We start from the raw sequence: 27,241 nt of genomic DNA, 5'->3' as shown, positions 1-27,241 counted from the left end.
ACGTCATAACATTTAGTATTTAATTTCCATGCTCCCTGGAGAACACCAACAGCACCATCACTGCAGACAAATAAATTCAACTTAAATTTTCCCTCATATTCTTTACCAAAACAAAGTACACAAGCCACACCACACACCAAGGAGGTACTGATTCTGAAGCAAACTTTTAATTAAGACTTTAGTTTTTCTTTTTTCCATCCCTGTTTTATAACATCACAGCCAACTTTTTTGTTGGGTTTTCCCTCAGCCACACAGTGTCCTCTGCAAATCTCTGCATTCTCTCTAGTGACCATCAGGGGGCGACACCTCTGGTTGAGGTAAAAGTCTAGTCTAAAATGACTCTACTTCTCTCTTGATTTATTCCCTCAGTAAACATTGTAAACATGAGTTTATGGTCTCAATCTCTACTTTCAAGTCTTCTTCAATACAGCATGAAGTTAATTTAGTAAATTATGGTCCATTTAGAGTCAAACAGACCATGGAAACAATGTTTACTGAGGTAATAAATCAAGAGAGAAGTAGAGTCATTTTAGACTAGACTTCACCAGAGGGGTCGCCCCCTGATGGACATTAGAGAGAATGCAGCTTTAACACATGAAGCACTGACTTCACTCTTCAGAACCGGAAGTATGCCGCCTGATTACTTCTGAAGTCATGGTGATAGATTGTCCCAAAATTGGAGTTGACTTTTTTAGTTGTCGGATTGGACTCAGGCCTCAGGGAATGGGTTTAAATCGGGTCAGACAACGACTTGTCAGTGTGATTCCCAATGAGTGTATCATTGCAAATTCTATACGGAAAGTACAGACCTGTATTTAAGACATCACATTGATGATAATACCATCTTTTTGTTCCCACTGTTTCTCTGGTTTCCTTCACAAGCTGCTGGTGGCAGATAGTGGTCCAGTGTGTGCCTTGTCGTTGCCAATAATCGGCCTCAACAGCGACGGGTTGAGGGTTTCTCCACCAGAAGCACCGGCTTGAGTCAGCACGGGTGGCTGCAGGTCAAACCTCCCTGGGACACCTGGTGATCCGGCGGCCAGCGATCCGCCTGTAAAGCAGGAAAACATGGCCGCCAATTGCAGCCGCACCTCCTTTTGCCAGAAGGCGTACACCAGAGGGTTGATGAGGGAGTTGGACAGCCCCAACAGCCACAGATGATTCTCCAACAAGCCGGTGAGTTTGCAGCTTTCACACAGAACGTGCACAATGCAGACCACAAAGAAGGGGCACCACAGGGCCAAGAAGCAGCCCACCAGCACCCCTACTGTCCTCAGGGCCTTGACATGGCTCCAGTAATGGCTCCTCAGCTGCTGGTGCTGGTGCTGGTGGTGATGCTCGTAGTGTTGATGGTTTTCCGTCCTGGAACCAGCTTGCCTGACTTGGCAGATCTGCTTCTGGTGGCTGCAGGCGATCTTCAGGATGTCCAGGTAGATGTAAAGGAACACGGAGAGCACGGGGAAGAAGCAGGCGCTGAATAGCACGATCATGCCCACCTTGTGGATGACGGAGAAGAAGGCACAGAAGCCGTTGTACCCGTCCGCCTGCAGCTGCCGAACCATGACTGAGGAACGGAGGACATTGATTATTTGGCATACGACACTCTAGAACATCGTCCTCAAAGTCCATAAACATGCTGATAAACCTTCAAACTCATGGATGTATTCCTCAAACTTGACCTTTTCGTTTACATCAGTTGCAACACGCTGTGCTATTTTCGCCAGCTTCCTTTACCGTAACACCAATACTTAATCAAGCAGCTGTATGTTTTTCATACACGTGAATGTATCCTCAGTCAACGGTTCCTATGATATCTTGCGAATGAAGTTACGCCTCATTTTTCATATGTTTTCCAATGAAAGTCCAACAATTCAAAAATGTTTGATTCAAATCAAACATTTTTAGGTTGTGACATGCATACATACAGTCTTTTCAAAATAAAGTTCCGTCTTCGCAGTAAACAACTCAGTTAAGTTTAGGAAAAAAACGTGAAATACTTCGTTAGCTTTTGGAAAAGATCGTGGAATACTTTGTTTTCGGTTTAGGCAACAAAACTACTTAGTTAGCGTGAGTAAAAGATCGTGGTTTGGGTTAAAATAACTAAGGAAGTGGCTTAACTGAAGTACGCAACTTACATTAAATTAACGTTGACTTCTTGTTTCACACACCTACTCTTTGTGGGGGTTTGTAGTCTTTACACGCATTATTTTTCGCAGGTATAGCTACGAACGCTGTATGAGAACCGCGTGATGTTTTTTCAGTCTCACCTGGCAAGAATCCCATCGTGAGGGAGCTGATCCACAGAGCCAGCATGGACCCGGCCGCCGTCCCCCTCCCGGACAGCTGGGAGTACCGCAGCGGCATCTTGATGGCCGCGTAGCGGTCGAGCGAGATCAGGAACATCGACATGATGGACGCCGTGCAGGGCGACGTCACGAAGGCCATCCGCATCAAACACCGGGCCTTGCCCTGAGCGGGCGGCGTGGCGTTGGTGGGCGGATCGACGCCACCGACGAGGCTCCGCTGGTTCTGAGCGGCGTCGTTGGCGTTGAAGTCCTCCGTGGCTAGGCCCGTGATGGCCACGCCCACCAGGGCGTCGGCCAGCGCCAAGTTGAGGACGAAGCACCAGCTCTGGCTTCTCTTTTTCAGGAGCAGCTTCAGCAGAGCGGCCGCCACCAGCAGGTTGGTGGAGATGATGAGGCAGGAGGCGATGCTCAGGATCATGCCCATAACCCGCGGCCTCACATCGCTCGGCGCCGCCGACCCTTCGGGAATCATGGTAACAGCGGGCTCAGCACTCAAATATGACCCAAAAAAAGAGTATTTTAAGGGGAAATCCACAGAACTGACATTGCCTTTACAGCAGTTGTTGGCTCAAAAACTGAAATGTCAAAGAACTCCAAGAGGCTCCGACATGTGACAGCACTTCATTGGCTGAGGAGCGCCACGCCGGTGTGTGTGCGGTCACCGCGACATTGAAGAGTCCCGTTTCGTTGATCCCGTGTCCTGTGACGTTTCCACGGTGACTCACGCCAAAAGTTTAAGGAAGATAATCTGTTGCTCAAACATCCATTCGATCCAACCGGTGTCACCTGAGTCCTTAGAATCCCGTTTAACAAATGCAGAAGGACAGAAACACTCACAGCATTATCAGCAGGTCTCGCCTGTCCCCTCCCCTCTATCACACACACACACACACACACACACACACACACACACACACACACACACACACACACATGCAAACCCTTCCGCTGCTCATCAGTTGCTGCTGGTTTGACCCTTGCCCTAGCTCCCAGCAGGAAAATCTCTATTTTTAAACACTTCTCATTTTTATGATCCTACTTATCATTTTTAAGAATATACTTTTTTAAAACTATAATCTTTGGTTGGTGCTAATGCGCCGTGAAGCACCAACCCTGACGTAACTGAACAGAACTTCATTTAACATGTTTCCATGAACACAAATGAATTAAAGACAGATAAGACGAGAAAGCAATTCATCAAGCACAGCCATCTACGATGGAATTTGCTGCCGCATAGCTAATAAATATCACAATGACATTTTCCCAGATGATTATTTTTTATCAAGACAATCATTTTTTTGTTCTCTAAATATGCAAATGAGGCATTATTTGATCAATATATGTGTGAAACTTTGCATAAATCTCCAGACCAGAAATGTGAACATTGAATAAATCCAGGTTCAAAATTCTTGTTTCATTTTGTTGACATATTAGAGTCAAAGTTTTTTACAAAAGGAATTTATAATATCTATTTGTGTCACTTCATAAATTAAAAAATACTGTCAACAGCCTTTGAAAAATCTATTTCCTCCATGTTTTTATTAATAAATGTATTAATGAGTGTGTGAATGCTGTGTGAACAAACCCCTCTGTAGAAAGCTTCAGGACACAGAGAGGAATGAAGGTGTGAAGTTTGGTGGATGTCAGAGCTACTGAAGTGGAGATTTCTGGATCAGAGTCTGAGAAAAACGCCATTTAGAGAAAACGTCCTTTAAAGAGACGTTTAGTTAAAGTACAGGTGAATAGAGTCACAGCATGAACTAGTAGATATCAACATGAAACTTCACCACTTCATCACTGACGCAAATAGACAAGTAGTAAAATAAAATACTAGGAAGTTTACTAAAAATACATTGACATGAAACACAATGTGTGTGTGTGTGTGTGTGTGTGTGTGTGTGTGTGTGTGTGTGTGTGTGTGTGTGTTTAGTTAAACTCTAACCCGGCTGGCTGCCGTCCTGCTCTGGCCCCACAGCCCTCAGGAGAGACATCTGGCCTGATGGGACCATTTTCCACTAAGATTCACACACAAATAGATGTGGTTAATGACGCTTTCTCATTAGGTGCAAACACTCAGAGCATCACCTGGCATCACAACTGCTTCAGTGAGTATAGCAGCTTCAGTTCTGAGCCAGTCTCAGTTTAATCCTGATCCTCTATATGAACTAGTCTCAGACTCCAGCAGGGGCCTCCACCAGAGACCGCTCCACCGTGGACAGACCCAGATCCAGCTTCACCTACAGCCTTGGACCTGCAGTCTGGAGCTCTGGAGGGAGGAGGACAGCTCAGCTCCCGGCAGCAGCAGCAGTGTCTCCTCCTCCTCCTCCTCCTCCTCCTCCTCCTTCAGGAGCAGAGCTTCTCCTCTCTGCTGGAGACCCAGGACGTACCCGCTGGAGGGAAGAGAGGCACGGGAGAACCAGAACCAGGACTGAGAGGGGGCAGGCTGTCAGACCCTGCTGCAGTAGAATGAGAGGTTTTCTAAAGGGAGTCTGGCGCTCAGAGACACTACCACTTTAGTCCACAGGGGGCGACAGAATCAACACCAAATTAAAGTTCCTTGTAGTAACTTTAATGATGTCAAATCCTCAGTCTTTTCATCATTTTTCATCTAAAGCCCATCATCAGATCACAATTTCAATTTATCCAATACTTTGTCTCATGATCAAACATCTGCATGACTAATGATATCATCATCAGCCTCAACTGCACCTTTTGTTTAGTGCTAATTAGCATGCTAACACGCTAAATATGCTGAACCTGGGAAACAAAATTGTTGTATGCAGGTCAGACTTGTCTCTTGATTTATCACCTCAGTAAACATTGTAAACGTGAGTTTACGACGTCCCTCTCTAGACGCTGATTCTACGCTTCGAGAGTTAAACCGGACCCACCTCAAACCTCGACACGACAGTCTCAGCCAGCAGCGGTTCAACGTGAGTCCACCACCTGAGAGGAAAGATCCTCTTTTTTAATACAACACCCCCCCCCCTCTCACACACACACACACACACACACACACACACACACACACCCACCTTCCCTACCAACACACCAAAATAGCTCCAACAGACGCACAATGTAGGAATGTTATTCACCCCTGCTAGACCTTTCAGGACCTTTCAAAACAAAGCGTGGGTCAGCAGTAATTGTGCCCGGTGCCCAGCAGCACCCAGTGGTTCCTGTTTACACCTCTGCCAACGCCATCCTCCAAACTGCTCCCACGGATTCTTGTAAATCCACCTGGGATCTGTGTCCAAGAAGACGGGGGCGTTTGTTTTATTTCATCCAAAGAGAGGAGGGTTTTCTTTTCCAGTTTTGGAAGATCAGTCTGTCAGGAAAGAGTTCTTCTCCACAGGATTGTTAAGGTGATGATGATGGTGATGATGTTATGTGATTGATGTCTTCAGGGAGGTTTGTGGCCTTCGGCAGGAGCTGGGGCTTTTAGCTGATGTTTTAAAGTCTTGATTTCGACGATTTTACTGTCGCCATCTTGGCTTTTTTGCAACTGATGAACAGGAAGTGACCATATTTGGATTGAGGAGGAGTGATGCAGAGACGTCTTATACGGCTCTGGTAGAGACCTGTCAATCACAAGGAAGTCAGCTCTTCAAGTGTTGAAGCTGCATTCTCTCTAGTGTCCATCAGGGGGCGACTCCTCTGGTTGTATAGAAGTCTATGAGAAAATGACTCTACTTCTCTCCTGATTTATTCCCTCAGTAAACATTGTAAACATGAGTTTATGGTCTCAATCTCTAGTTTCAAGTCTTCTTCAATACAGCATGATGTTCATTTAGTACATTATGGTCCATTTAGAGTCAAACAGACCATAAAGCAGGGGATGCTTTAGGGGCGGGGCCACCTTGTGATTGGCAGGTCTCAGGGTGACATCACGGTGACTACGTCCACTTCTTATATACAGTCCCAAAATCTTGGAGTAACATGCCAGACTTTCAAAATAAGAGCCCAAGAAAGAGTGTTGCTTCTCTCTGCTCTTGTGTAGCGTAAGTTGTCTGAACACATTTCGTGTTCATATTCTGCTACAGACAATGTGTGAGTGGTTGCATTCGTGTTTTTATCAGACCGAAGATGTCCTTAAAGCGACGGCTGCTGTCCATGTTGTTGTGCTGTGTTTACTGCGTGGCCTCGCTCTTCTGCCTCCATCCGAACCGCAACAACTGCTTCTCCAACGGAGCTCGGTGAGTCTGTGAGTTCAACATTCACAAACGTTTTGTTTGGATGAAGACATTAATACGTTAACACACAATTGTTCATATGCTGTCCCCTGATGCTCTATTTAAAGTTGTACGACAGTGAATGTTCACCTTGGAGCCTTTCAGTGGGTTCTACCTAGAACCCAACATAAAGAGTTATACCTAGAACCATCTGTGAAAAGTTCCAACCAGAATCCTTCTATAGTTTATTGGCTCTATCCAGAACCTTAACGCCTTCTAGTGGTGCCAACAAGAACCCACCAAAGGGGTTCTATCAAGAACCCATTTGTATTTCAAGGGTTTGCTCTGGAACACAATTGTATTGAAAGAGTTTTCTCTAGAAGTTACCCAGAGGGTTCTACCCAGAACCCTTTTATATTTCAAGGGTTTCTTCTAGAACCCAACCAGGGAGCTCTATCAAGAACCATTTTATATTTCAAGGGTTTTCTCTAAAAATCACTCAAAGGCTTCAACTGAGAACCTTTTTATATTTCAAGGGTTTCCCCTAGAACCCCACGTTGAAGGTGTTCCCTTTTAAACACCCATGCTTTCAACAATCCTTGAAAAACTCTTTCTTCCAAAAAGGGTCCTTTGTATGAAAATGGTTTCTTAATGGAATCTTTTGTCTTACAAAGGGTTTTTCACATGTTCTTTGTAGGACTATGGGTTCCATTAGGAACCCCTTATCATCCCTTTATTATTCAAAAAAGAGTTCTCCAGAAGTAAAGGGTCCTGGTAGAACCTCAGCCCTTCAGGAAGAACCCGTCTTACTTCTCAGAGCATATATGACTGGGGCTTTTATTGTGAAAGGTAAGAACCAATGGAGTGAGATAGAATCTTGCTCTGCCTTTGATTAGGTAGAAAGGACTAATAAAGTTTGCCATCTTGGTTTCGGACTACGAAGCCTCCATGTTGTCCGTTCCTCACTATGTGATTGGTTGATGCCTTTATTAGCAATGCAAAAAACTCTGAAAATGTGAACTCACGCCTCTGTTCATTTCTCACACTTCTTCTTAATTTCCATCAGGAATCTGGCGTCGGTCGTCCAGCAGCTTTACCAGCGTGTCGTCCGAATGCTGCGCACCACTCTCTAAAAAAACCTGGTACCTGTCCACCGCCACTGTGGCTGTTGTCAGGCATGCCCTCCGGTAGTGCATCTGTGATTAGAAGAGAAGAAGAAGAAGAAGAAGAAGAAGAAGAAGAAGAACAAGAAGAAGAAGAAGAAGAAGAAGAAGAAGAAGAAACAGAGGAAGAGGAAGTGGTCCCACTCCACTCTTGGACTTTGATGTTTCCACCAACTCTTCTGCATTGGGCTCCATCTACTGACTATATTTCAGATTCGGAAGCAAAAGAGTATCTTTCTTTTTTTACTGACGTAGATAAACAATGTGGGGATCTCCTGTGTGAGGTGGAGATTTTCAGGGTTTGCTGAATGAAGGTTAAGGAAACTTATAACCAGTAGGATGCAGCTTAAAATGAGTGGCAGTATTGTTTTAATGTAACGCAAATCTTCTTCCCTGCATCGCTTTTTTAGTGGGCTTCAAACAAACATACTAAAGGTCTTCACAGGTCCAATATCTGGTTAAAGAACTACCAAAGGTCATCATGCATGAATTCATTTTCAAAAAAATATCTGATATCATCCAAAAGGGACTTGAGAATAATCAGAGTCGAACCCCCGGCTGCTAATCCGTGAAGCTGTCAGAGCTACGTTACCATGGAGCCCACACTGCCACTAACTGCACTCCCCGAAGAAATGTTATCCAGTTCTTGGAAAAAGGCGATTTGAGAGAGAAGCAGACAGAAGGGTCTACAATATGTGTTTAAAGGAAATATCCAGGATATCAAAGTGATTCTTCAGTGAAAACAGGTTAAACAGATAAAGAGAGAAGCTAAAGTGTAAAAGTGAACCAACTCGTCACCTGGAGATCCCATCAGAAGACAATGAAACTAAGGAGCAACTCTGTTCCTCTTTATTCACTGTTACCATCATTAAAATATGTTTAGTATACCTTCAGTAGCTAGCGTAGCATTGACGTGCTAACGCTAGTTAACGATGTGCTAACGTACTCTGCTAATGTTTAGCTCCACAGGTTTTTAATGTAGAAACGTGACGTTTTAGAAACGTTTATCTCCTTCCAACCTCTCAGAGTATCACTATTACACAACTTTTAACTACGGCGAGCTCCAAATCCACTAAACCAGCCTGAACATGAAGAAGATCTGGAACCATTGATGAGAGTCTGTGGATCAGAGACCGATAGTTGTCAGAACCTGGTCAGAGCTGGGCGAAGCTACGCTGTGATTCGTTAGAGGGGACGGTGAAAAGAGGGCCAGTGAAGACTAATCCACAGACCTTGTTGTGAGGAGTTTCATGTTGGAACTATTTTACGGCAATTTCAGGCTTCCTTTTGAAGTTCAGGCACCCAAAACTACCTTAAAGGTCTAGTGTGTAGAACTTGGCGCCATCTAGCGGCAAGTTTGCAGATTGCAAACGACTGAAACTTCTCCTGTGTGCCAAGCGTGTCGGAGAACTATGACGGCCTGACGCGAAAACGCAAAATGGGCTTTTCTAGAGCTGGTATTTTGTTTGTCCCTTCTGAGCTACTGTAGAAACATGGCAGCATGACAGAGAAGCGGCTCCTTATGTTGATATAAACAGCTCATTCTGAGGTAACAAAATCACAATGATTCTTATTTTCAGGTGATTAAACACTAAATAAAACATACTTAATAATATTATATTACATTTCTGCCAATAGATCCCCCTAAATGCTACATGTTGTGTTGGTTGATCCAAATTAAAAAGACCAAAAAAAGTATTTTTTTACTTACTGTTGGTTTTGGTTTTATTTATGCATTTTTGGTGATATCTCACCAAAAGGTTTGTGCTTCGACGGCGATACAATTGAAGTGAATGGACTTTAGTTTGTGGTGCTCATGGCAATGAAATATGTTTCTATCGTAGAAAATACTGTCAATTTTTTTGCCATTTGAACAAAACAACGGCAGACGTTTTGTTTTGCTGAGGACAGTCTCGCTATCCGTTTATTCACTGGTGTCAGAAAAAGATGGGTGTTGCAAGAAAAAGTTTTGGTTGTAAAAACAACAACAACAATAACAAGGTGTTCTTAGTTGAGAGATGAATTAACTTTGGGCTGTATGACAGTTGTCTATTGAGGTGACATGATTGATGACTTTATGGCCTATTTCTCACCCTAAACAGTATTTAAGGACAGCAGGTGTGTCCGGATAATATTATTGTTTTTTAAAGAATATAAACAGATCAACTCCGATATTCACATAAAAAACAACAACAATACATTTCTTTAAAAAGCCTTTGTGTCTTATTATCGTTTAACAACATAATTACATTAACGCATGAATAGATAATACATACATATTTTAGTACAAAAGAACTAATTTACTGTATGTTGTGCACCTACCCTCTTACATTTAAATGGGGTGGACAAAATATTGAAAATACCTGAGTATGATACAACACTGAATTTTATTTTGTATTATTATTATTATTCATTGTATTTTATTTTCCATATTATGTAATTCTATTGTATGTTTGATTTTCCACCATTAATTATCCATTAAGCATTCTGTGTCTGATTTTCATTCTCGGTCTATTTTCCTTTATTGTAAATAAAACATAATAATTAAATAATAATAAAATATATAATAATGAAAAATAATAAAGTTTAATATTATTAATATCATTATTATTATTATAACTATTTAATTCAACAAAGTCGCAAACTTTGGGACGTGATGAGAGGAAGAACTGATCAATAGGAGTTAACTACCTCCAGAAGATGGCGGTAATGAGTATGTGTGCTGCCGTTAAACCTCAAAGACAAGAAGAAGAAGAAGAAAAAAAGACGAAGAAGAAGCTCATTTCAGGTTTATTTGACATTAGCCGAAATGAGAAGCTAACTTTCTTGTACTTTATTCAAGTCAGGCTGTGTGTTAAATCATGGAAAAACAACTCAAATAGCAGTTTGACGGATTTTATCGACTCAACAGGTACGTGACAAATTACTAGTCGCTAACTGGTGAGCCCGCTAACTAGCTCGCTAGTAATTCCCAACAAGTGTTAGCCGACTAGCTGTTAGCCTAGCAACGAGCTAACCGTTAACAGATAACGGCCATTTCTAATAAATAAATAAAAAAACGCGATTTTAAGCTTTTAGAATTCTTACATCACAGCTAAAATAATTAATTATATTAATCATCTCTTTTACAATCATGACATGTTACCGATAGTAAATAACTTTTAATTTAATTCTCGTGACACTGTTGCTGTCATTCGCGGAAACCCCTCCCCCTCTTCCCTCCTCTTCGCTGGCGCATCAGCCAATCAAATCGCTTAGAATCTTGATTGACTGAAGTCGCAGCCAATAGTGACCCCCGGCTACAAATACAACGGTTCCTTCGCTCTCGCTCGCTTTCCCCGGCGCATCGGCCAATCACATCGCTTAGAATCTTGATTGACCGAACTCGCAGCCAATAGCGACCCCCCGGCTACAAATATGACGGCTCCCTCGCTCTCTCTCTCTTTTCGGCGCAGTTCGCTGGGGGATGCTGATGCTGAGGAGCTTCGCATTGATCTGTAGCATCACCAGAAACCGTGTTTATCGCCATGTTGTATTGTCTGAGGCTGCACCACTGGGTTGACCTCTGCCTGCTGTTGTTTCTAGCAGCGGGTCTGCAGCAGGTGGAAGCAGCGGCAGCCGGCACCGCGGAGATGATCAACCTCAACTGGAAGCCGTTCATCTACGGAGGGATGGCCTCGATTGTCGCAGAATTCGGTGAGCTACGTGATGCACCACCACCACCACACACGGACATCCCAATGTATCATGGATATTTATGGTGTTTGCTGTACTTACATTGCACCAAATAGTCTTTGTTTTTGCAGACACTGGAAAATGTTGCATAAATAAATACATATCAAAGCTCTTTGGTGCACATTTTGTGTGCGTTGTCTTGTCCCGCAACTGCAGGTGTACACGATTCAGCAAGTTAGAAATCAGGTCAGTTTGTTGGTACACACATCCACACTGTTTACCTACTTTATAGTGTAATTTAAATAGCAGCACGGTAATTAAAGTGATAGTTATTATCCACCAGGTTTTATCAGAGCTAGGATCAGTTAGACAGATGGAAAGATTGATATATACATAAATACTGCATATAAATTTGACATGGACCCTACGAAGCTAGACCCGTCAACACGGCAAACTAAAGACATTAAAGAGTGCAGAAAAATAGAATACAGATGATACTAATACAAACATACAGTTAACGTGAGCGCCATGATTTATTAGACATATTAACCATTTCCCAAATTGCATTTCTTTTTTGCTAATTAAGGAAATTACCCAAACATTTTAAGTTTTGCTAGTTATTATTTTGTATATATTCATGGTTTCATTTATTTGTGTTGCACAAAATTTAAAGAGGTTCCTGAATAGTCTACTTAGCCGTTTGAATTTGATAATTCATCAAAATATCCTCCGTACGGAATCATTATCAACGGAATCATTTTTATGACTCCACCACATTGACTGTGATTGTTCTTATTCTTATATTTTGAATCCTCAGGGACCTTTCCCATTGACCTGACAAAGACTCGCTTACAGGTCCAGGGTCAGTCCCAGTACACGGAGGTGCGCTACAGAGGCATGTTCCACGCCCTCTTCAAGATCGGCAAGGAGGAGGGCATCCGGGCGCTCTACTCCGGGTATGGAGTATGTTTTTTTTTGTTCTGTATGAAGTCAGATACACTCTTTAGCCTCTGTTGGACCGCAGGAACCTTCTCCATGAAGTAACTGCAGGAACCAGCATCTGAATTAACTTCTGGGGACATTTTACCCCAAATATAAGGTCCTCTGTGAGGGGAAGTACAACAGCTTTCAGGGTGGGGTCTGCTTCATCCCGTGTACCTCTTCATTCATAAAACAGGGAAGTACTCTAGTATTGATTTAGGGCTAGGAGAGAGCATTTATTTTAGTTTGATAACATTAAAAGTAAAGTGACGTTCTGCTGTTGGCTTCCTTTTTAAACAACAGAAAAAGAGACAAGAGTGCAGTGGTTCTGTGAATGAGAGAAAAACAAGAATTAAAACCCAATCATGAGATACTGGAAGATTAACTCTCCTACAAGTTTAAGATACGATTAGAGAATCCTCTATTAGTCCCACAGCCGGGACATTTACAGGATTACAGCTGCAAAACAACAAGAGACCAGTAGAAAAGAAAAGAAATAGTCAAACAGTAAAGGTATAATAATGATGTAAAATACAATATAATACACATTATTGCACATATGAGGTAGTATGAAGTGTTTGTATTGCAGAGTAGTTATATTACACATAAGTACGTTGATATTGCATGAATGAGTAAAGTGTTGGTTGTGCAGTCTTTCTTCTTCTTCTGTCTACAAGCTCGTGATGTGATAACGGATACAAACTCACACAACATGGTGCTCCGTGTTGATGGAAACGGCTTGTGCAGTAACAAGATTTGCACAGGGAACTGTTGCACTTTGTGGCTGTTTTGAATCTGTGACGTCGCTGAATCCAACTACAGACCTGAAAGAAGCAGCTCAAGAGGAACAGGAAATGTGTTCCAGCTTCTCTCTGACTTTCAGAGCAGCGGCTGTGAGTCAAGTGGTTCAGAGTCATCTCTGCTTTTGAGTGATAAATCCTCCTCATTATCCTCAATGAGACTGAAATGTTGTTGATGTGAGCACAGTCAGGTGTTCAGTTTCCCTCCGGGGTTGAAGTTAATGAACATACTTTTCTCCTTTCAGGATTTCTCCGGCTCTGTTGAGACAAGCTTCTTACGGGACGATCAAGATCGGAACCTACAACTCTCTGAAGAGGCTGTTTGTGACTCATCCAGAAGGTGAGTGTTGGTCTGCCTCTAACAGCTCGTCTTCTACCTTTTATCCCTAACCCTACATCCCAATGCTCTAAATCTACAGTCTGAACACAGAGAAGGAGACGGTTCACAGAACGGAAACCTTGAAAGCGTTTTCGATTATATGAATGTGTTAAACTTTGTCACAATATAATGTTGAAGCACAGACTTCATGTGGAAACATCTCCTTCAAACTACTGGATTTATTCAAGTTCATCACCAAAACTACTTTTTAAAAAGCAGTTGTAAGTAAGAACTGGTTGTACTTCACCACACGGAATAAAGCTTAGTCACAAATAGTGGTGTAACAGCTCGTTGTTGATCCGTACTGACCCCCTCACAGTTTAACGTTAACCATCAGAGTGTAAATAAAGTTTAACATTAACCATCAGAGTGTAAATAAAGTTTAACATTAACCATCAGAGTGTAAATAAAGTTTAACGTTAACCATCAGAGTGTAAATAAAGTTTAACGTTAACCATCACAGTGTAAATAAAGTTTAACATTAACCATCACAGTGTAAATAAAGTTTTAACGTTAACCATCACAGTGTAAATAAAGTTTTAACGTTAACCATCACAGTGTAAATGAAGTTTTAACGTTAACCATCACAGTCTAAATGAAGTTTTAACGTTAACCATCACAGTGTAAATGAAGTTTTAACGTTAACCATCACAGTGTAAATAAAGTTTAACGTTAACCATCACAGTGTAAATAAAGTTTAACGTTAACCATCACAGTGTAAATTAAGTTGTAACGTTAACCATCACAGTGTAAATAAAGTTTAACGTTAACCATCACAGTGTAAATAAAGTTTAACGTTAACCATCACAGTGTAAATAAAGTTTAACGTTAACCATCACAGTGTAAATTAAGTTGTAACGTTAACCATCACAGTGTAAATAAAGTTTAACGTTAACCATCACAGTGTAAATTAAGTTGTAACGTTAACCATCACAGTGTAAATAAAGTTTAACGTTAACCATCACAGTGTAAATAAAGTTTAACGTTAACCATCACAGTGTAAATTAAGTTGTAACGTTAACCATCACAGTGTAAATAAAGTTTAACGTTAACCATCACAGTGTAAATAAAGTTTAACGTTAACCATCACAGTGTAAATTAAGTTGTAACGTTAACCATCACAGTGTAAATAAAGTTTAACGTTAACCATCACAGTGTAAATAAAGTTTAACGTTAACCATCACAGTGTAAATTAAGTTGTAACGTTAACCATCACAGTGTAAATAAAGTTTAACGTTAACCATCACAGTGTAAATAAAGTTTAACGTTAACCATCACAGTGTAAATTAAGTTGTAACGTTAACCATCACAGTGTAAATAAAGTTTAACGTTAACCATCACAGTGTAAATTAAGTTGTAACGTTAACCATCACAGTGTAAATTAAGTTGTAACGTTAACCATCACAGTGTAAATAAAGTTTAACGTTAACCATCACAGTGTAAATAAAGTTTAACGTTAACCATCACAGTGTAAATAAAGTTTTCCTGACATGGTTCTCCTCCAGTATTCAGTAGAACATGTGGTTCTAGTCTCTGATCATGTTTCATTGTAAACAACCAATCAGTGTTTAGACCAACAGGAGGAGAGCTAGTAACGTTAGCAGCACCGCTAACGGCTAACCAACGGAGGTTCACTTCAGTCACATTATGATGCCTTCAGGCTCTGCTCAGTGAACATGAGTACTGGCTGAAGGTAAATTAAAACGTTATCGTGATGTGTTCACATGTAATCTGTAAAATGTAGTTTTGGTGATGAACTTGAATAAATCCAGTAGTTTGAAGGAGATGTTTTCACATGAATATAAAATAGATATTAGAGGTGGTGTCAGTGTCAGTGCTTCACCTCACATCCACCAAACCAACCTGTGTTGACCCGTCTGGAAGCAGACTGAGTGTGTTAACCCACCGGCACTGATGTGAAAGCTAAATAAGAGACAAAGAGCCTCCAGGAAGGAGGGAGGGAAGGAAGGAAGGAAGGAAGGAAGGAAGGAAGGAAGGAAGGAAGAGTGAAGGGGGAGAAAGAGAGGGGGAGTCAGGCAGCTGTAAGTGCTCCTGACATCTGACATCGATCTCATGTGGAGAACTCAAGTCTATGTATTTGATTTAAATGGAAATAGACAAAACGACCCAAAGAGACGACATATATGTTTATATATTTTGTTATAAATGATACGATTATATTATACTAACCTTACTATAATAAACCCATGCTACCATGTTTTTATACTAGTGTATTTGATGTTCTACTCCATCCTTTAGTTATGATGTATTAGTACCTGTCACCTCATACTGAAGGCTATCTGGTAACAATCATAATTTATCATATTGTACTATATTATGTTATGTTACTACTCTTTGCTTCGCATTCTACATCATATTACAACTTTATATAATCACACCATTTAGTCTTTCTAATCACATATTTTCAAAGTCTTAAACTTCAACTAAAATTACACTTTCTTGACGTAAAAACATTTTTAAATATTTTTTTTCAATTAAAACGGGATTAAAAAGAACTCGATGACGCATGAATCGATAAATATTGGTGAGTTTCAGCTCTAAATTAGAGCCGCTGGTTGTAGCTCATTACCATATTAGTGATTTAATTAGCACCGTGTGCTAGTCGCTAGTTGCTATGCAGGTAAATTGTGCCCATGTCCTTGTAGTTTACAGCATAAAGGTACCAAAGAGAATAAGTTCATTCAGTTTTCGTATGTTTTTTTGGAGCTGTGTTGTTCTCTCTCTGCAGAGAACCTCTTCAGTTATCAGTCTATCAGAGATTTCGTGTCTCTGGACAGGAAGTGTGTGAGCGCTCTGTCTCCTCTTCTCTTACCTCCGTCTGCTTCCTTTTATTTGTCATTTCCCTTTTGACTGGTTCCTTCTTTATTCCCTCCCTCTCTTTCCTTATCCTCTCTTTCCTGATGCTCCTCTCAATATTTTATGGCCAATTAGTGAACATAAGATGAATAATTGAAATAACGGAGCAGACGGAGTAAAGCTTCACGTTTGTTCTTCTGTGCTTTGTTTTCTTAAAGGAGTCGGTCGACACTTTTTGGAATAATATTAAATTCATGTGCATAAAGTGTGAGTCAAGATGTGTTGTAGCCTCATAAGAATGCCTCGCTCCGTCCAACAACAGTAACAAAATCACTACTGTTCACTACTTATACAAGTATAATAAAACAAACAATTTTCCATTTCATGGGGGGATTATATGCTGGAATAAGCATAATACATAATCCTCTTTTAGCGCTAAAAGTCTTAATCTGTGTGTGTATTCGTAGCGTCTTCAGTTTAAAGTTTGTATTAAACTTATTTTTTATTATTAAGGATGTCACATAAACCCATACTTAAGACAGCATTACATTAGAAACCACTTAGTAAGGTTCTGGAAGAACAGCACGGTACCGTAAAACATTTAGGTTTTCGGAAAGAAAGACCACAGCGTGGAGTCGAACCCCGGTCTCCTGGGTTAAAGTCCTAGTATTATTATTATTATTATTATTATGTTATCTTGTAAAATGTAAGTTTTTGGAAGAAACTTGAGGTGGTTTATTAAGGGATTAATAAGAAATTTGCAAAAACCTCAAATGGTATAGAGGAGTGTGAGTTTGTGTTTCTAAATATCTGCCCCTGTGACTTCCCTCCTGATTAAACTGGTTCTGCTGGGTTTTCGTCTGCAGTGACTCGGCTCTTTTCTAGTGTGTCGGCACCGATGAATCGGAGCAGATGTCTTTGTGCGTTCGGCGTGCTTATCGAGAAGTATTGATTCTGAATCTAATGTGAGAGGGTAGATCAGGGAGAGTTGAAGGAAAGGAAGCGAGGAGGGAGGAAGGAAGGCTCAACTTCACCTTTTTTTTTTTTTAATGCCAAAATACAAAATGCTCTTTCTTTATTTAATGTGATGTTTGTTTAATGTGTTTCATGAAAGATAATCACTGAGATAAGTGTTTAACTGTGAATGTATTTTGGAACTTCTGGCATTGCCGCTCAAGAAAGACCATTTGTTTCTTTCTCGTCTCTTTGATGTCAGACGAGACGATGGTGATCAACGTGTTCTGTGGCGTCGTGTCCGGAGTTCTTTCCTCTTCTCTGGCCAACCCCACAGACGTCCTCAAGGTGACCCTCAATGCTCAGACCACCAACATATAAACAAATATATACACCAATATATATACACCAATATATAGATCAATATATACATCAATACATACATCAATAACCCCTCAGACGTCCTCAAGGTGACCCTCAATGCTCAGACCACCAACATATAAACAAATATATAGATCAATATATAAACATATATATATATATATATATATACACCAAAATATAGACCAATATATACATCAATAACCCCTCAGACGTCCTCAAGGTGATCCTCAATGCTCAGACCACCAATATATAAACAAATATATACACCAACATATATATATACACCAAAATATAGACCAATACATACATCAATATATACATCAATATATAAACAAATATATAGACCAATATATAAATAAATAGATTGATTGATTTTAAAATGAGTTCTTAAACCTAAGTTCAGACACTCGGTTGTATTAATAGGGCGAACAATGTTCGTTTTGTTGTTTGTTTGTTTGTTTGTTTGTTGTTGCAGATCAGAATGCAGGCTCAGGGCAGTTTGCTCCAAGGCAGCATGATGTCTAACTTCATGAACATCTACCAGACTGAGGGAACCAGAGGGCTGTGGAGGGTGAGAGCTGGTTCACTATGTGCATCGTGTGTGTATAGTGTGTGTATAGTGTGTGTGTGTGTGTGTGTGTGTGTGTGTGTGTGTGGTGGACACTGTTAATAAACAGAGTGACCTAGAGAACTGTCAATCACTGGAAAATAACACCTTTCAACAGTTCCAAAGTGTTCTTGTTTACGTCTTGTTATCTGGTCGTATGAACTTTGTGTTTGTCCAGTCAAACTTATATTTTCTTCTTCCTCCTCCTCTTCCTCAGGGTGTCATCCCCACAGCGCAGCGAGCAGCCATTGTTGTCGGGGTGGAGCTTCCTGTCTATGACATCACAAAGAAGCACCTCCTTCGCTCGGGCCAAATGGGAGACACTATTCTCACACATTTTATGTACGTTTAAACCCTTTTGTTTTTAGATGATCTCCTCAGCTGTTGGGCCGATCCGTTCACCTTTGTTCACTCTCTGGTTGTTTCGTACAGTTCTAGTTTCACGTGTGGTTTGGCCGGAGCGCTGGCCTCCAACCCCGTGGACGTGGTCCGGACCCGCATGATGAACCAGCGGGTTCTGTCGGGAGCCCCCATGTATAAAGGAACGCTGGACGGACTAATGCAGACGTGGAAGAACGAGGGCTTCTTCGCCCTCTACAAGGGATTCTGGCCCAACTGGCTGCGGCTGGGACCGTGGAACATCATCGTATCCTTTAGAACCTAAAAGAGTTCCTTCTGATCGCTTCTGGTTCTTGAAAATATAAATGAAATGGTATCTGATCTATCCAGATTTACTGAACACCGGACGGTTAAAACTATAAAATGGAAATGTTTTGGTCCGTGTCTACAAAGATACCAGCCCGACTCTAGAACCTGCTGGACTCTAGAATCAGCCCGACTCTAGAACCTGCTAGAACCTGCCAGACTCTAGAACCTGCCGGACTCTAGAACCTGCCAGACTCTAGAACCTGCCAGACTCTAGAACCAGCCCGACTCTAGAATCTGCCGGACTCTAGAACCTGCCAGACTCTAGAACCAGCCCAACTCTAGAACCAGCCGGACTCTAGAACCAGCCAGACTCTAGAACCAGCCCGACTCTAGAACCTGCCGGACTCTAGAATCTGCTAGAACCTGCCGGACTCTAGAACCTGCCGGACTCTAGAACCTGCCAGACTCTAGAACCAGCCAGACTCTAGAACCAGCCCGACTCTAGAACCTGCCGGACTCTAGAACCTGCCAGACTCTAGAACCAGCCCAACTCTAGAACCAGCCGGACTCTAGAACCAGCCAGACTCTAGAACCTGCCCGACTCTAGAACCAGCCCGACTCTAGAACCAGCCCGACTCTAGGGAACAATAGATCTTCTTCAAAGCCACCAGACTGTAATTTAACCTCACAGGACACAGAGTTGCTGGTCTACAGGCTTTTACTTTGTACCTATCATATTATTGCTAAACAAACATGGGGAGAATACACTTGTAGTGTTGTTGTGGTGGCGGTAAAGCCGCCGTCTGTTAGAAACCTTCCAAAAATATTAAAGACCACCATAAAGGTGCCGTTCTACTGGACCCGGTCCACAGAGAGAGTTCAGCACCACGGACAGCGCCGAGGTCTTCCAAACTAAGTCCACCACACACGTCAAAATGAACTACACAACCACAGATGTTGTATTGTAGGTGATGTTTTTAGTGATGAGAGAGAGAGAGAGAGAGAGAGAGAGAGAGAGAGAGAGAGAGAGAGAGAAGGAAAGAGAGAGAGAGAGAGAGAGAGAGAGAGAGTCTACTTTTCCTGTTTTCCTTCACCACCTGTTCCAGTTCTTCATCACCTTCGAGCAGCTGAAGAAGCTCCCGTTCTAAGCGGAGCAGGAAGTGACCTCACTGGACTGAACGGAGCAGGAAGTGACATCACTGGACTGAACGGAGCAGGAAGTGACCTCACTGGACTGTTGTTGGGTCAGAAGGTGTGAGCTCATTCAAACCAATGATGCAACACTATGTTTGGTCATCCCCCCCCCCCTATGCTCATCCAAATCGTATGTTTCTCACTCTCTCTTTGTTTGTTTGTGTTTTTATTTATTGTCACTTTGTTGTGTTTTTTCGTACTGTTGCTATGGTGATCTCTGACACTCCACCAGGCAGCTCAGTGTTCTGTAGCAGGAGACTGGAAGATGGTAGACTTTTGGTGGATTTGGTGAACTTTTGCATGTATTTATTCTTTTAAACAGACACTTGTGATTGTTTCTCCTTCACAGATCTGGTCAAATGTAATTTCCTCACTAAGCGTCTCAGAATGTCTACGCCTAGTGTAAAGAAGTGAGCGTGATAGTCTAACGTGAGCGACGTGAACGCAGCGTTTTGAACGCGGAGGTCTGCTCAAACTGCGACACATCGACTGTTACACGAAGTTACTGAAGTGAGAGAATGAAGGCTTTCAGGATTAAGGAATACAGATGAATGAATCACGGAGCTGGAGGAGTAAAAACTCACAGCGTTGAATTCTGTCGCTCCTAAAGTATCGTTTTTATGCTTGTGTTCTTTTATCAACATAAATACTAATTTGATAAATAAATCTCAGAGATTATCAGGTTTTTTTTCCTCGTACATTTACAACTTTAATCAGTGAAAAAGGTTTCTTTCTCATAATATTAGCCCTCCTCCCACCGCTCTGGAACTTATTTTACTTTTTTTTTATTTCCTACAACGATGCAGAGTTCTTCTTTTGTACTTTAAGGTTGTAAAGAAAAAGGTGCCTCCAAAATGCAGTTTTAAATCTTGAAATGACTCGGAACACTTTGTGAGTTTTGTTCCATTTATGATATCTTCAGAGAATAAATTTGAACTCTGAACATCTGTGATCTTAAAGTTTTACTTGAAACGAGCAGAAATGTGAACCAAAGCCTTTTTAAACGAGCCTCTTCTTCACTTCACGACCCAAAGGTCGTCTTCTTCTTTTTCTTCTTCTTCTTCCTCTTCTTCTTCTTCTTCTTCTACCTTTTTATTGTTCCTATAGATCCGTTTCTTTTATTCTCCTCCAGTCTGCAGCTTTGGAAGCTGGTTTCACGTCGAGGTGGAAGTTGCGTCTCCACGTGTTCTCACTGCTCAGAGGTGAATTGAAAGAATCAGCTGAAACGTTTCTAACCGAGCTGCTGAAGTCTGAAGGAGGTTTTAATTAATAACACACAATAAGTTATGTTTTAAATGTTTTCTGTGTATCCGAACACGTGCTACTTATTATTTGTGAATATTTATTTGTTTGACGTTGCTCTTCATCCACCAGCATCACCAAAACATTCTTATGCTTTAAGTATTTCTGTTTGTTCTGAAATCTGATTTTATTTTGTCAACCTTATTTTTTTATAGTTTGTCTTCAGATAAAATTCTTAAAATCGTCTTGAGACTGAGAAAAGTCTTCTTTCTTCTGTTGTAACGGCACAAACATGGTATATATACATATATATCTATAGATATAGATATAGATATATATGTATATATATATAATTAACTGATATATTTTAGTGAACCAGCTCGGTTTCATCTTTTGTCATGTTTCATATTTATTTACTTCCTAGTTTGTTTGTTTATTTTCATCAATGAAGAGACACTCGGCAAGTTTCGCCATTTAAAATATATATATATATATATATATATATATATATATATATATATATATATATACAGCGGGTAAAACGTGTATTTTCTTCAGTCGTCTTCACGCCTCACACCGTTTTGAGTTTGTGTTGGAAGTCGTTGAACTTCAACGTTATTTTAACACCGACCTGTCACAGCTTTACGTTGTTTCTTTACAGAACGTCGCTCCGTTTCACAGCGTCACTGATGCAGAGTTCGCTCAGTTGAAAGCTCCAGAAAGTGGCCTCTTGATTCACGATTATTTTTAGCGTAATATAATGTGTTTGGTGTGTGCCACGTAATCAGGTTTTTAAATCTGTCGATGCTTTTCTGTCGTTCAATAGCGGTCGTAGTTTAAAATGTGTCTGACTTCTCTTTTTGCTTTCTGTGCCTGAATCAAGTTCTAAGTTTAGTTTTTTAGTCTCACATGAACACGATATTTATCGGCTCATTGATTTTCGCATCGGCGTCATTCCTCCAGACCTCACTCTGACAACTCTGCTACTTTTACTTTGTTTATAAATGAATCCTTCTTTACGTTTTTTTAAGTTCTCCATGTTTTGTCTCACTTTTTATGAAGTTCTTTCTGATTTTAAAACGCTTGTTATTTTTATCTGACGAGGAGAGAACGATATAATAAAACGCACATTTTCTCTTGACTTCTTTTGCACTTTGGTGTTTCACTGCTGTCTGTAAACCTTCAACGTTTTGTCTCATGGTGGGACTTCTTTCAGTGGTTTTAAGGTTTTTTTTTTTTCTTTTGGTTTCAGTTTTCACTCAAATAAAATATATGCTTTAAATGTTTCTGTATCAACTTTGTGTCTTCTTTCTTTGTGTCTTAAGAGGAAACGTTACGTATTAAAAAATGATCCGACTGGTGTCCGAAGTTGTTTTTTCATTTAGCCGATGAGCTCACTATATAGTCCTCTACATACTAAACTGTGGATAGTGAGTCCAACGTTGTGAGTGACAACCCAAGTTTTCCAGTTGTGCGTCCGTCCGTCTGTCCCGGGATATCTCAGGAAAACGTCCACCTGGACTCGAGGAACCTCTTGAATTTCACATTTGTCTGAAAAGATAAAACATAACACAACACATGTCGGACGCAAAGGCTGTGAATCCCAGTGTCCAAGTGGATGTAACGCATTAAACAGCACAGTTTGAAAGTGTCCAGCTGTGTTCCAGATGTTTCAAACGATGCCGAGCTGAAGTTTTTTCTTTAAAAGTCTGTCATCACTTTTATTTGGAAGCCCATTTCCGCCTTTTTTTTTTTTTAAGTGATTTTTCTTTTTTTTTTTTATGTCGGAAACGGGCTTCCATACTTTTATGTGAATTTTTTTTTTTTTTATTTTTACTGTTTTGTTCTTAAATGCTGTTGTCTCTCTTATTAGAATTTTCTTAAATAATTCACTTGATTTTACTGTTTGCTTTTTTAAGTCTGTTTTTCATATTTAATTTTTCATGTGGAGAAACTTTTACGCTGACACATCTTTAGAAAAAAATGATTCTCAATATAAATGTGATTATCTGACGACATAAAGGTTGAATTAAAAATGTATAAACGTGATTATGTAAACGTATAATTTGGGTGAACCGGCCCTTTAAAGTTTACTCTAATCAATCACACACTCATACTCACACGTACACACACACACACACGCGTACACACACACACTCACATACTCACTCACACACACACGTACAGACACACTCACATACTCACTCACACATACACACACACACACACACACACACTGCCATCAGGTGAATGAGCTGCAGGAGTGTGTGCTCGTCACACACCTGAACTGTGTTTCTATTAAAACCTCTTGAGAAGCTTGTGGAGCAAGTGAATGTTTTAGTGTCTGATGTTTGTGAACGAGCTGCTGCTTCACAAACACACATTCAGACTCATGTAGATGTATAAATATTTATGTTTATATGTTTTATTTTTATCAGCGTCATTAGAAATCTAAAGCTGGGTTCTCTCCAGAGCTCCAGCAGCAAATATGTTTGCTTAAGTTGCTTCCAGTTAGTTTTATGTTTCCTCTCCACGTGTTTTATTCTCCGTAGAGTTTTTTTTTTTTTTTTTTTTTTTTAAAAGTCGGGTTTAGTTAAACTCGAGCTCAGAGAGCCATGAAGGAGGAGATCGCCGCCGCCGTGTTCTTCGTGGCTCGGCTGGTGAAAAGATACGGACGTCTGGACAACGACGGCCGGGAGCGCTTCGCCGCCTCGCTCACCTCCGTTCTGTTCGAGAGCTACAAGAACCACTGGCACCCGAACGCACCCTCCAAGGGTCAGGCCTACAGGTCAGATCATCGTGCTTTTATTTTGAAAATACAAGGCACCAATGTGTGCCCACACATGAAGGGTTTAAGGTACTTTTGGTGGAAGTTTGTCCTTTTTTAAGACTCATTTTTATCTTGTCTTTTTCTTAACTGGTGGTAAATTCTTGTTTCTATTTCAATAATTTTCTCTTGAGCTCAAGTTGGACACAAGACTTTATTTCAGACGTCTAACCTGAACACTTATGTCACCTTTTTAAAAATGCAAAACACACCTCGTTAGTAAAACTCTGATCAACAAATATTAATCTAGAAACATGTTTAAATGTACCGTTGAGGTGTAAAATTAGACAATTTGCGGCTTCTTCTTATATTTGTTTCTCCTTTAAGATTATACTTGTGATTATACCCCTCTGTGTTTAAGGTAACATTACTATGAATTGTGGGTAATTTTTTTTTTTTTTTTTTTAGAAGTCTGCAGAAATGCAGATTTATGGAAACGGGTTCATTAAGGGCTTAAAAAATGTCTGCGAGAGACTCGAACGCTCCGAAGATTTGACCGTAAGAACTGAACAGGAAGTGGAGAGAATTCTGACTCATTTCCTTGTTTTAGGACTCTTTATATAACACAAGGAATATAAACTTCATTCAGCTTTATTAAACTATAGTTTAGGCAAAACATCTCAACTAGAAACCTGGTTAAAACTAAAACCTTCTACTGTCGTCCAAGGAGCAAAAACAAACGTATTAAATGAGCCGTTCAGCCTAATATCCTCGTATCTCTGAGGCACGGTTGTGTTTTGTGCGGTTCCAGGTGTCTCCGGGTGAACCGGGTGCAGCTGCAGGACCCGGTGCTGCAGCGGGCCTGCGATCGGGGCCCGGTCCGGTACGAAGATCTGGGCCTCCCCCGGGAGATGACGGTGTGGGTCGACCCTGGAGAGGTGTCCTGCAGGTCAGAAGTCTGACTGCTTGTTGTTGATTATCGTTCACCAAGAAATTGCAACTTCAGGATCGTTATCTAAGAAATGGTTCAGGACGTAACAAACCTGTTTTACTGTCGCACTTCTGTTAATGCGACTTAAAAAAAAATGGAAGGACTACACATTTAAATTGGTCAACTTCAGATGTGGTACGTTTATTTTTCTGCTGCCAGTCTTTATGCTAAGCTAATCTGCTAGCTTGAGCGTACCAACAATTGGCAAGAAAGTAAGTTTGTCCTGAAAAATTGAAGCCAAAATGCTAGAGGTTCAAGCTAACTGCTAGCTAGCTAAGCTAACGGCTTTGTAGGTGACGTATGTTGCGTGAGACGACTATTTCATGGCACAATTCAAACGGGATCAAAGCATTGTCTCTCACCCATTGACTACACTGGAAGGGGCGGGACTCTAATCTGGGTTAGATTTATTTATTTATTTTTTCCCTCTTCAGGTACGGCGAGCGAAGCGCCCCGTTCTGCGTCTCGGTGGTGGACGGTTCGCGGCATGCGGACGGTGAATTTTCCCGCCGGATCCACGAAGCCGTGGAGCGGGCGAGCCTCGACGTCCAATCGGGAAGCTCCTCAGACGACGATGATGACGAGGAAGGGGAAGTGGGCGGAGACAACAGCATGAGCAGCTGCAACCTGTCGGCCATTTGTCCGGTTTCAGTTGCAACCGGCAACACTGAGCCCAAAACCATCCCGACCGTCAGCAACCCCAACAGCGTCTACCGGGTGAGATGATTTATTTACTGTACCTGGAGGTACTAATGCACAGATGTTCATATTTTAAAATATTCAACATTTCACCAAATGGTCCGTGAGGGTTCTTAGAATCACTACAGATGACTAAAAACTAATCCCAAAATGAAACTTCTCCAGTTCATTACTGACATTAAGATGATTGTATTTTATATTACAAGCTTTCTGAAATGTTTAAAATATGCAGATGAGGCATTATCTAATGGTAACTTTTGGTGAGTTTAGGAGAAATCTACAGACACTAATGGAGAAAGTAGTTGCATAGGAACTCGGAATTAAAAGATGAAGCAGTTGCTTTATTGTTGAAGTATTTGGACGTTCAGTCAAAGGATGTGCAGCCCCGTTTACCTCCACTCATTTCCAGCTAGAGTGTTAATAAAAGGGAGTTGAAGGGTTTTTGACGTTGCTGTTTCTTTTGCTTGTCTCGTCCTCAGTTCAGTGAGTTTTCTTCGGGCGCTCCTCAGACCTGGCTGAGGGACAAGAGGAAGGCCTTTGCTGCCGACGCATTCCCTCCTCACCCGCCTCACCTTCCTCACCCGCCTCACCCTCCTCCTCCAGTCAGCGGTCCCGCCTCCCAGTTCTCCAGTCAGAAAGGCTTCAAGTCCAATCGCGCCACGTTCACCTTCGCCGGGCCTCGTGTGGACAAGTACCACTGGGTCAGCAAAGCCCGATGAGAACCAGAATCGGGTTTATCAACGTGTCATCGACCCCCGTTTGAGGGGGGGGGGGAAAAGATTAAGGACAGTTTACTCTGCTTTAAAGGAAGAAGAGTTGACTGTTTGTATTTGATTTAAAGTGCTAATGATTTAAAGTAATGCTGTTTAAGCATGTTTTTAAACTTTGACGTATTTTAAATGATCATCTGTGTTTTTGTTTTGTTTTTAAACTAATATTAAAGTAACATTGAACTGTGATTGAAAAGAAATAAAAGCGTCTGTGTCAGCTCTGCTGGTTGATCTAAAATTCTCATTTTTATTTCATGTGTTATTTAACGAGTCATCATGTAACCGACTCATTTAGTCATGCAGCCTCATTTTCATGATTCTCAAACGTCATAATTCTGGACAAATAATTGCCGCAACAAATTAAAATGTAGAAACTCCAAAAACCAAATCTCAAAGTCCAGAACATTCTGAGCACAATTACCCACAATCCTCCTGTTGTGACTTTTAAATGCAGGTTTGCCAGCTGCAGCACTTTTTTTTTTTTTTGCGGACACTTGAGCTGCATTCCAAATCACACTTTTTATTTTTAGTACGTACTGCAGCTGCTCTTTAAAAGTCTGAACTGTTGAAAGCACATTCCAACAAAGTCCGTGAGGGTTTCCGGTCTTCAAAGTTGGTGTCTGAGAACTCTCACAGGCATTTAGATTTAACTTTCTGTAAGTCTTGATTTGTGCAGACTTTTCCTCAAAAAA

At 41.1% G+C, this 27,241-nt stretch overlaps 3 protein-coding genes across 5 annotated transcripts; 2 read left to right on the top strand and 1 right to left on the bottom strand.

Annotated features, from left to right (window-relative positions):
• Positions 1-201: 201 nt before the first annotated feature.
• LOC137891804 (glucose-dependent insulinotropic receptor) lies at positions 202-3,082 on the bottom strand. Its single transcript, XM_068736605.1, has 2 exons — positions 2,268-3,082; positions 202-1,564 (listed from the first exon to the last, which is right to left on the bottom strand). The coding sequence occupies exons 1-2, from the start codon at positions 2,776-2,778 to the stop codon at positions 876-878; spliced, it is 1,200 nt and encodes a 399-aa protein (XP_068592706.1). The 5' UTR covers positions 2,779-3,082; the 3' UTR covers positions 202-875.
• Positions 3,083-10,407: 7,325 nt separating this feature from the next.
• Positions 10,408-22,608, top strand: slc25a14 (solute carrier family 25 member 14). 3 transcript variants are annotated; one of them, XM_068736603.1, is made up of 9 exons: positions 10,408-10,552; positions 11,230-11,337; positions 12,134-12,272; positions 13,343-13,437; positions 17,510-17,595; positions 18,107-18,202; positions 18,456-18,580; positions 18,671-18,884; positions 19,993-22,608. In XM_068736603.1, exons 2-9 carry the CDS (start codon positions 11,274-11,276, stop codon positions 20,032-20,034), a joined length of 861 nt encoding a protein of 286 aa, XP_068592704.1. In that variant the 5' UTR covers positions 10,408-10,552; positions 11,230-11,273; the 3' UTR covers positions 20,035-22,608. The 3 variants fall into 3 exon arrangements, with proteins under 3 accessions (XP_068592704.1, XP_068592703.1, XP_068592701.1); XM_068736602.1 differs by having other exon boundaries at positions 11,227-11,337; XM_068736600.1 differs by lacking the exon at positions 10,408-10,552 and having other exon boundaries at positions 11,111-11,337.
• Positions 22,609-23,892: 1,284 nt separating this feature from the next.
• btg4 (B-cell translocation gene 4) lies at positions 23,893-26,747 on the top strand. The gene is made up of 4 exons (XM_068736597.1): positions 23,893-24,110; positions 24,901-25,038; positions 25,515-25,797; positions 26,259-26,747. Exons 1-4 carry the CDS (start codon positions 23,938-23,940, stop codon positions 26,496-26,498), a joined length of 834 nt encoding a protein of 277 aa, XP_068592698.1. The 5' UTR covers positions 23,893-23,937; the 3' UTR covers positions 26,499-26,747.
• Positions 26,748-27,241: the final 494 nt, after the last annotated feature.

The sequence above is a fragment of the Cebidichthys violaceus genome, unplaced genomic scaffold (genome assembly GCF_023349555.1).
Source record: "Cebidichthys violaceus isolate CVI_PGR_0920_01 unplaced genomic scaffold, fCebVio1.0.p SCAF_70, whole genome shotgun sequence".
NCBI lineage: Eukaryota > Metazoa > Chordata > Actinopteri > Perciformes > Stichaeidae > Cebidichthys > Cebidichthys violaceus.
Note: the sequence above shows the minus strand (reverse complement) of the source record. Positions and strands in the feature narration are given on the sequence as shown.

Excerpts from the sequence above, each read along its gene's own strand:
- LOC137891804 (XM_068736605.1), bottom strand. The coding sequence starts at position 2,778 with ATGATTCCCGAAGGGTCGGCGGCGCCGAGCGATGTGAGGCCGCGGGTT. Across the intron at positions 1,565-2,267 it reads CACGATGGGATTCTTGCCAG|TCATGGTTCGGCAGCTGCAG; the intron begins GTGAGACTGAAA and ends TCCGTTCCTCAG.
- slc25a14 (XM_068736600.1), top strand. The coding sequence starts at position 11,169 with ATGTTGTATTGTCTGAGGCTGCACCACTGGGTTGACCTCTGCCTGCTG. Across the intron at positions 13,438-17,509 it reads GTTTGTGACTCATCCAGAAG|ACGAGACGATGGTGATCAAC; the intron begins GTGAGTGTTGGT and ends CTTTGATGTCAG. Across the intron at positions 18,203-18,455 it reads GAACCAGAGGGCTGTGGAGG|GGTGTCATCCCCACAGCGCA; the intron begins GTGAGAGCTGGT and ends CCTCTTCCTCAG.
- btg4 (XM_068736597.1), top strand. The coding sequence starts at position 23,938 with ATGAAGGAGGAGATCGCCGCCGCCGTGTTCTTCGTGGCTCGGCTGGTG. Across the intron at positions 25,039-25,514 it reads CCTGGAGAGGTGTCCTGCAG|GTACGGCGAGCGAAGCGCCC; the intron begins GTCAGAAGTCTG and ends TTCCCTCTTCAG. Across the intron at positions 25,798-26,258 it reads ACCCCAACAGCGTCTACCGG|TTCAGTGAGTTTTCTTCGGG; the intron begins GTGAGATGATTT and ends TCTCGTCCTCAG.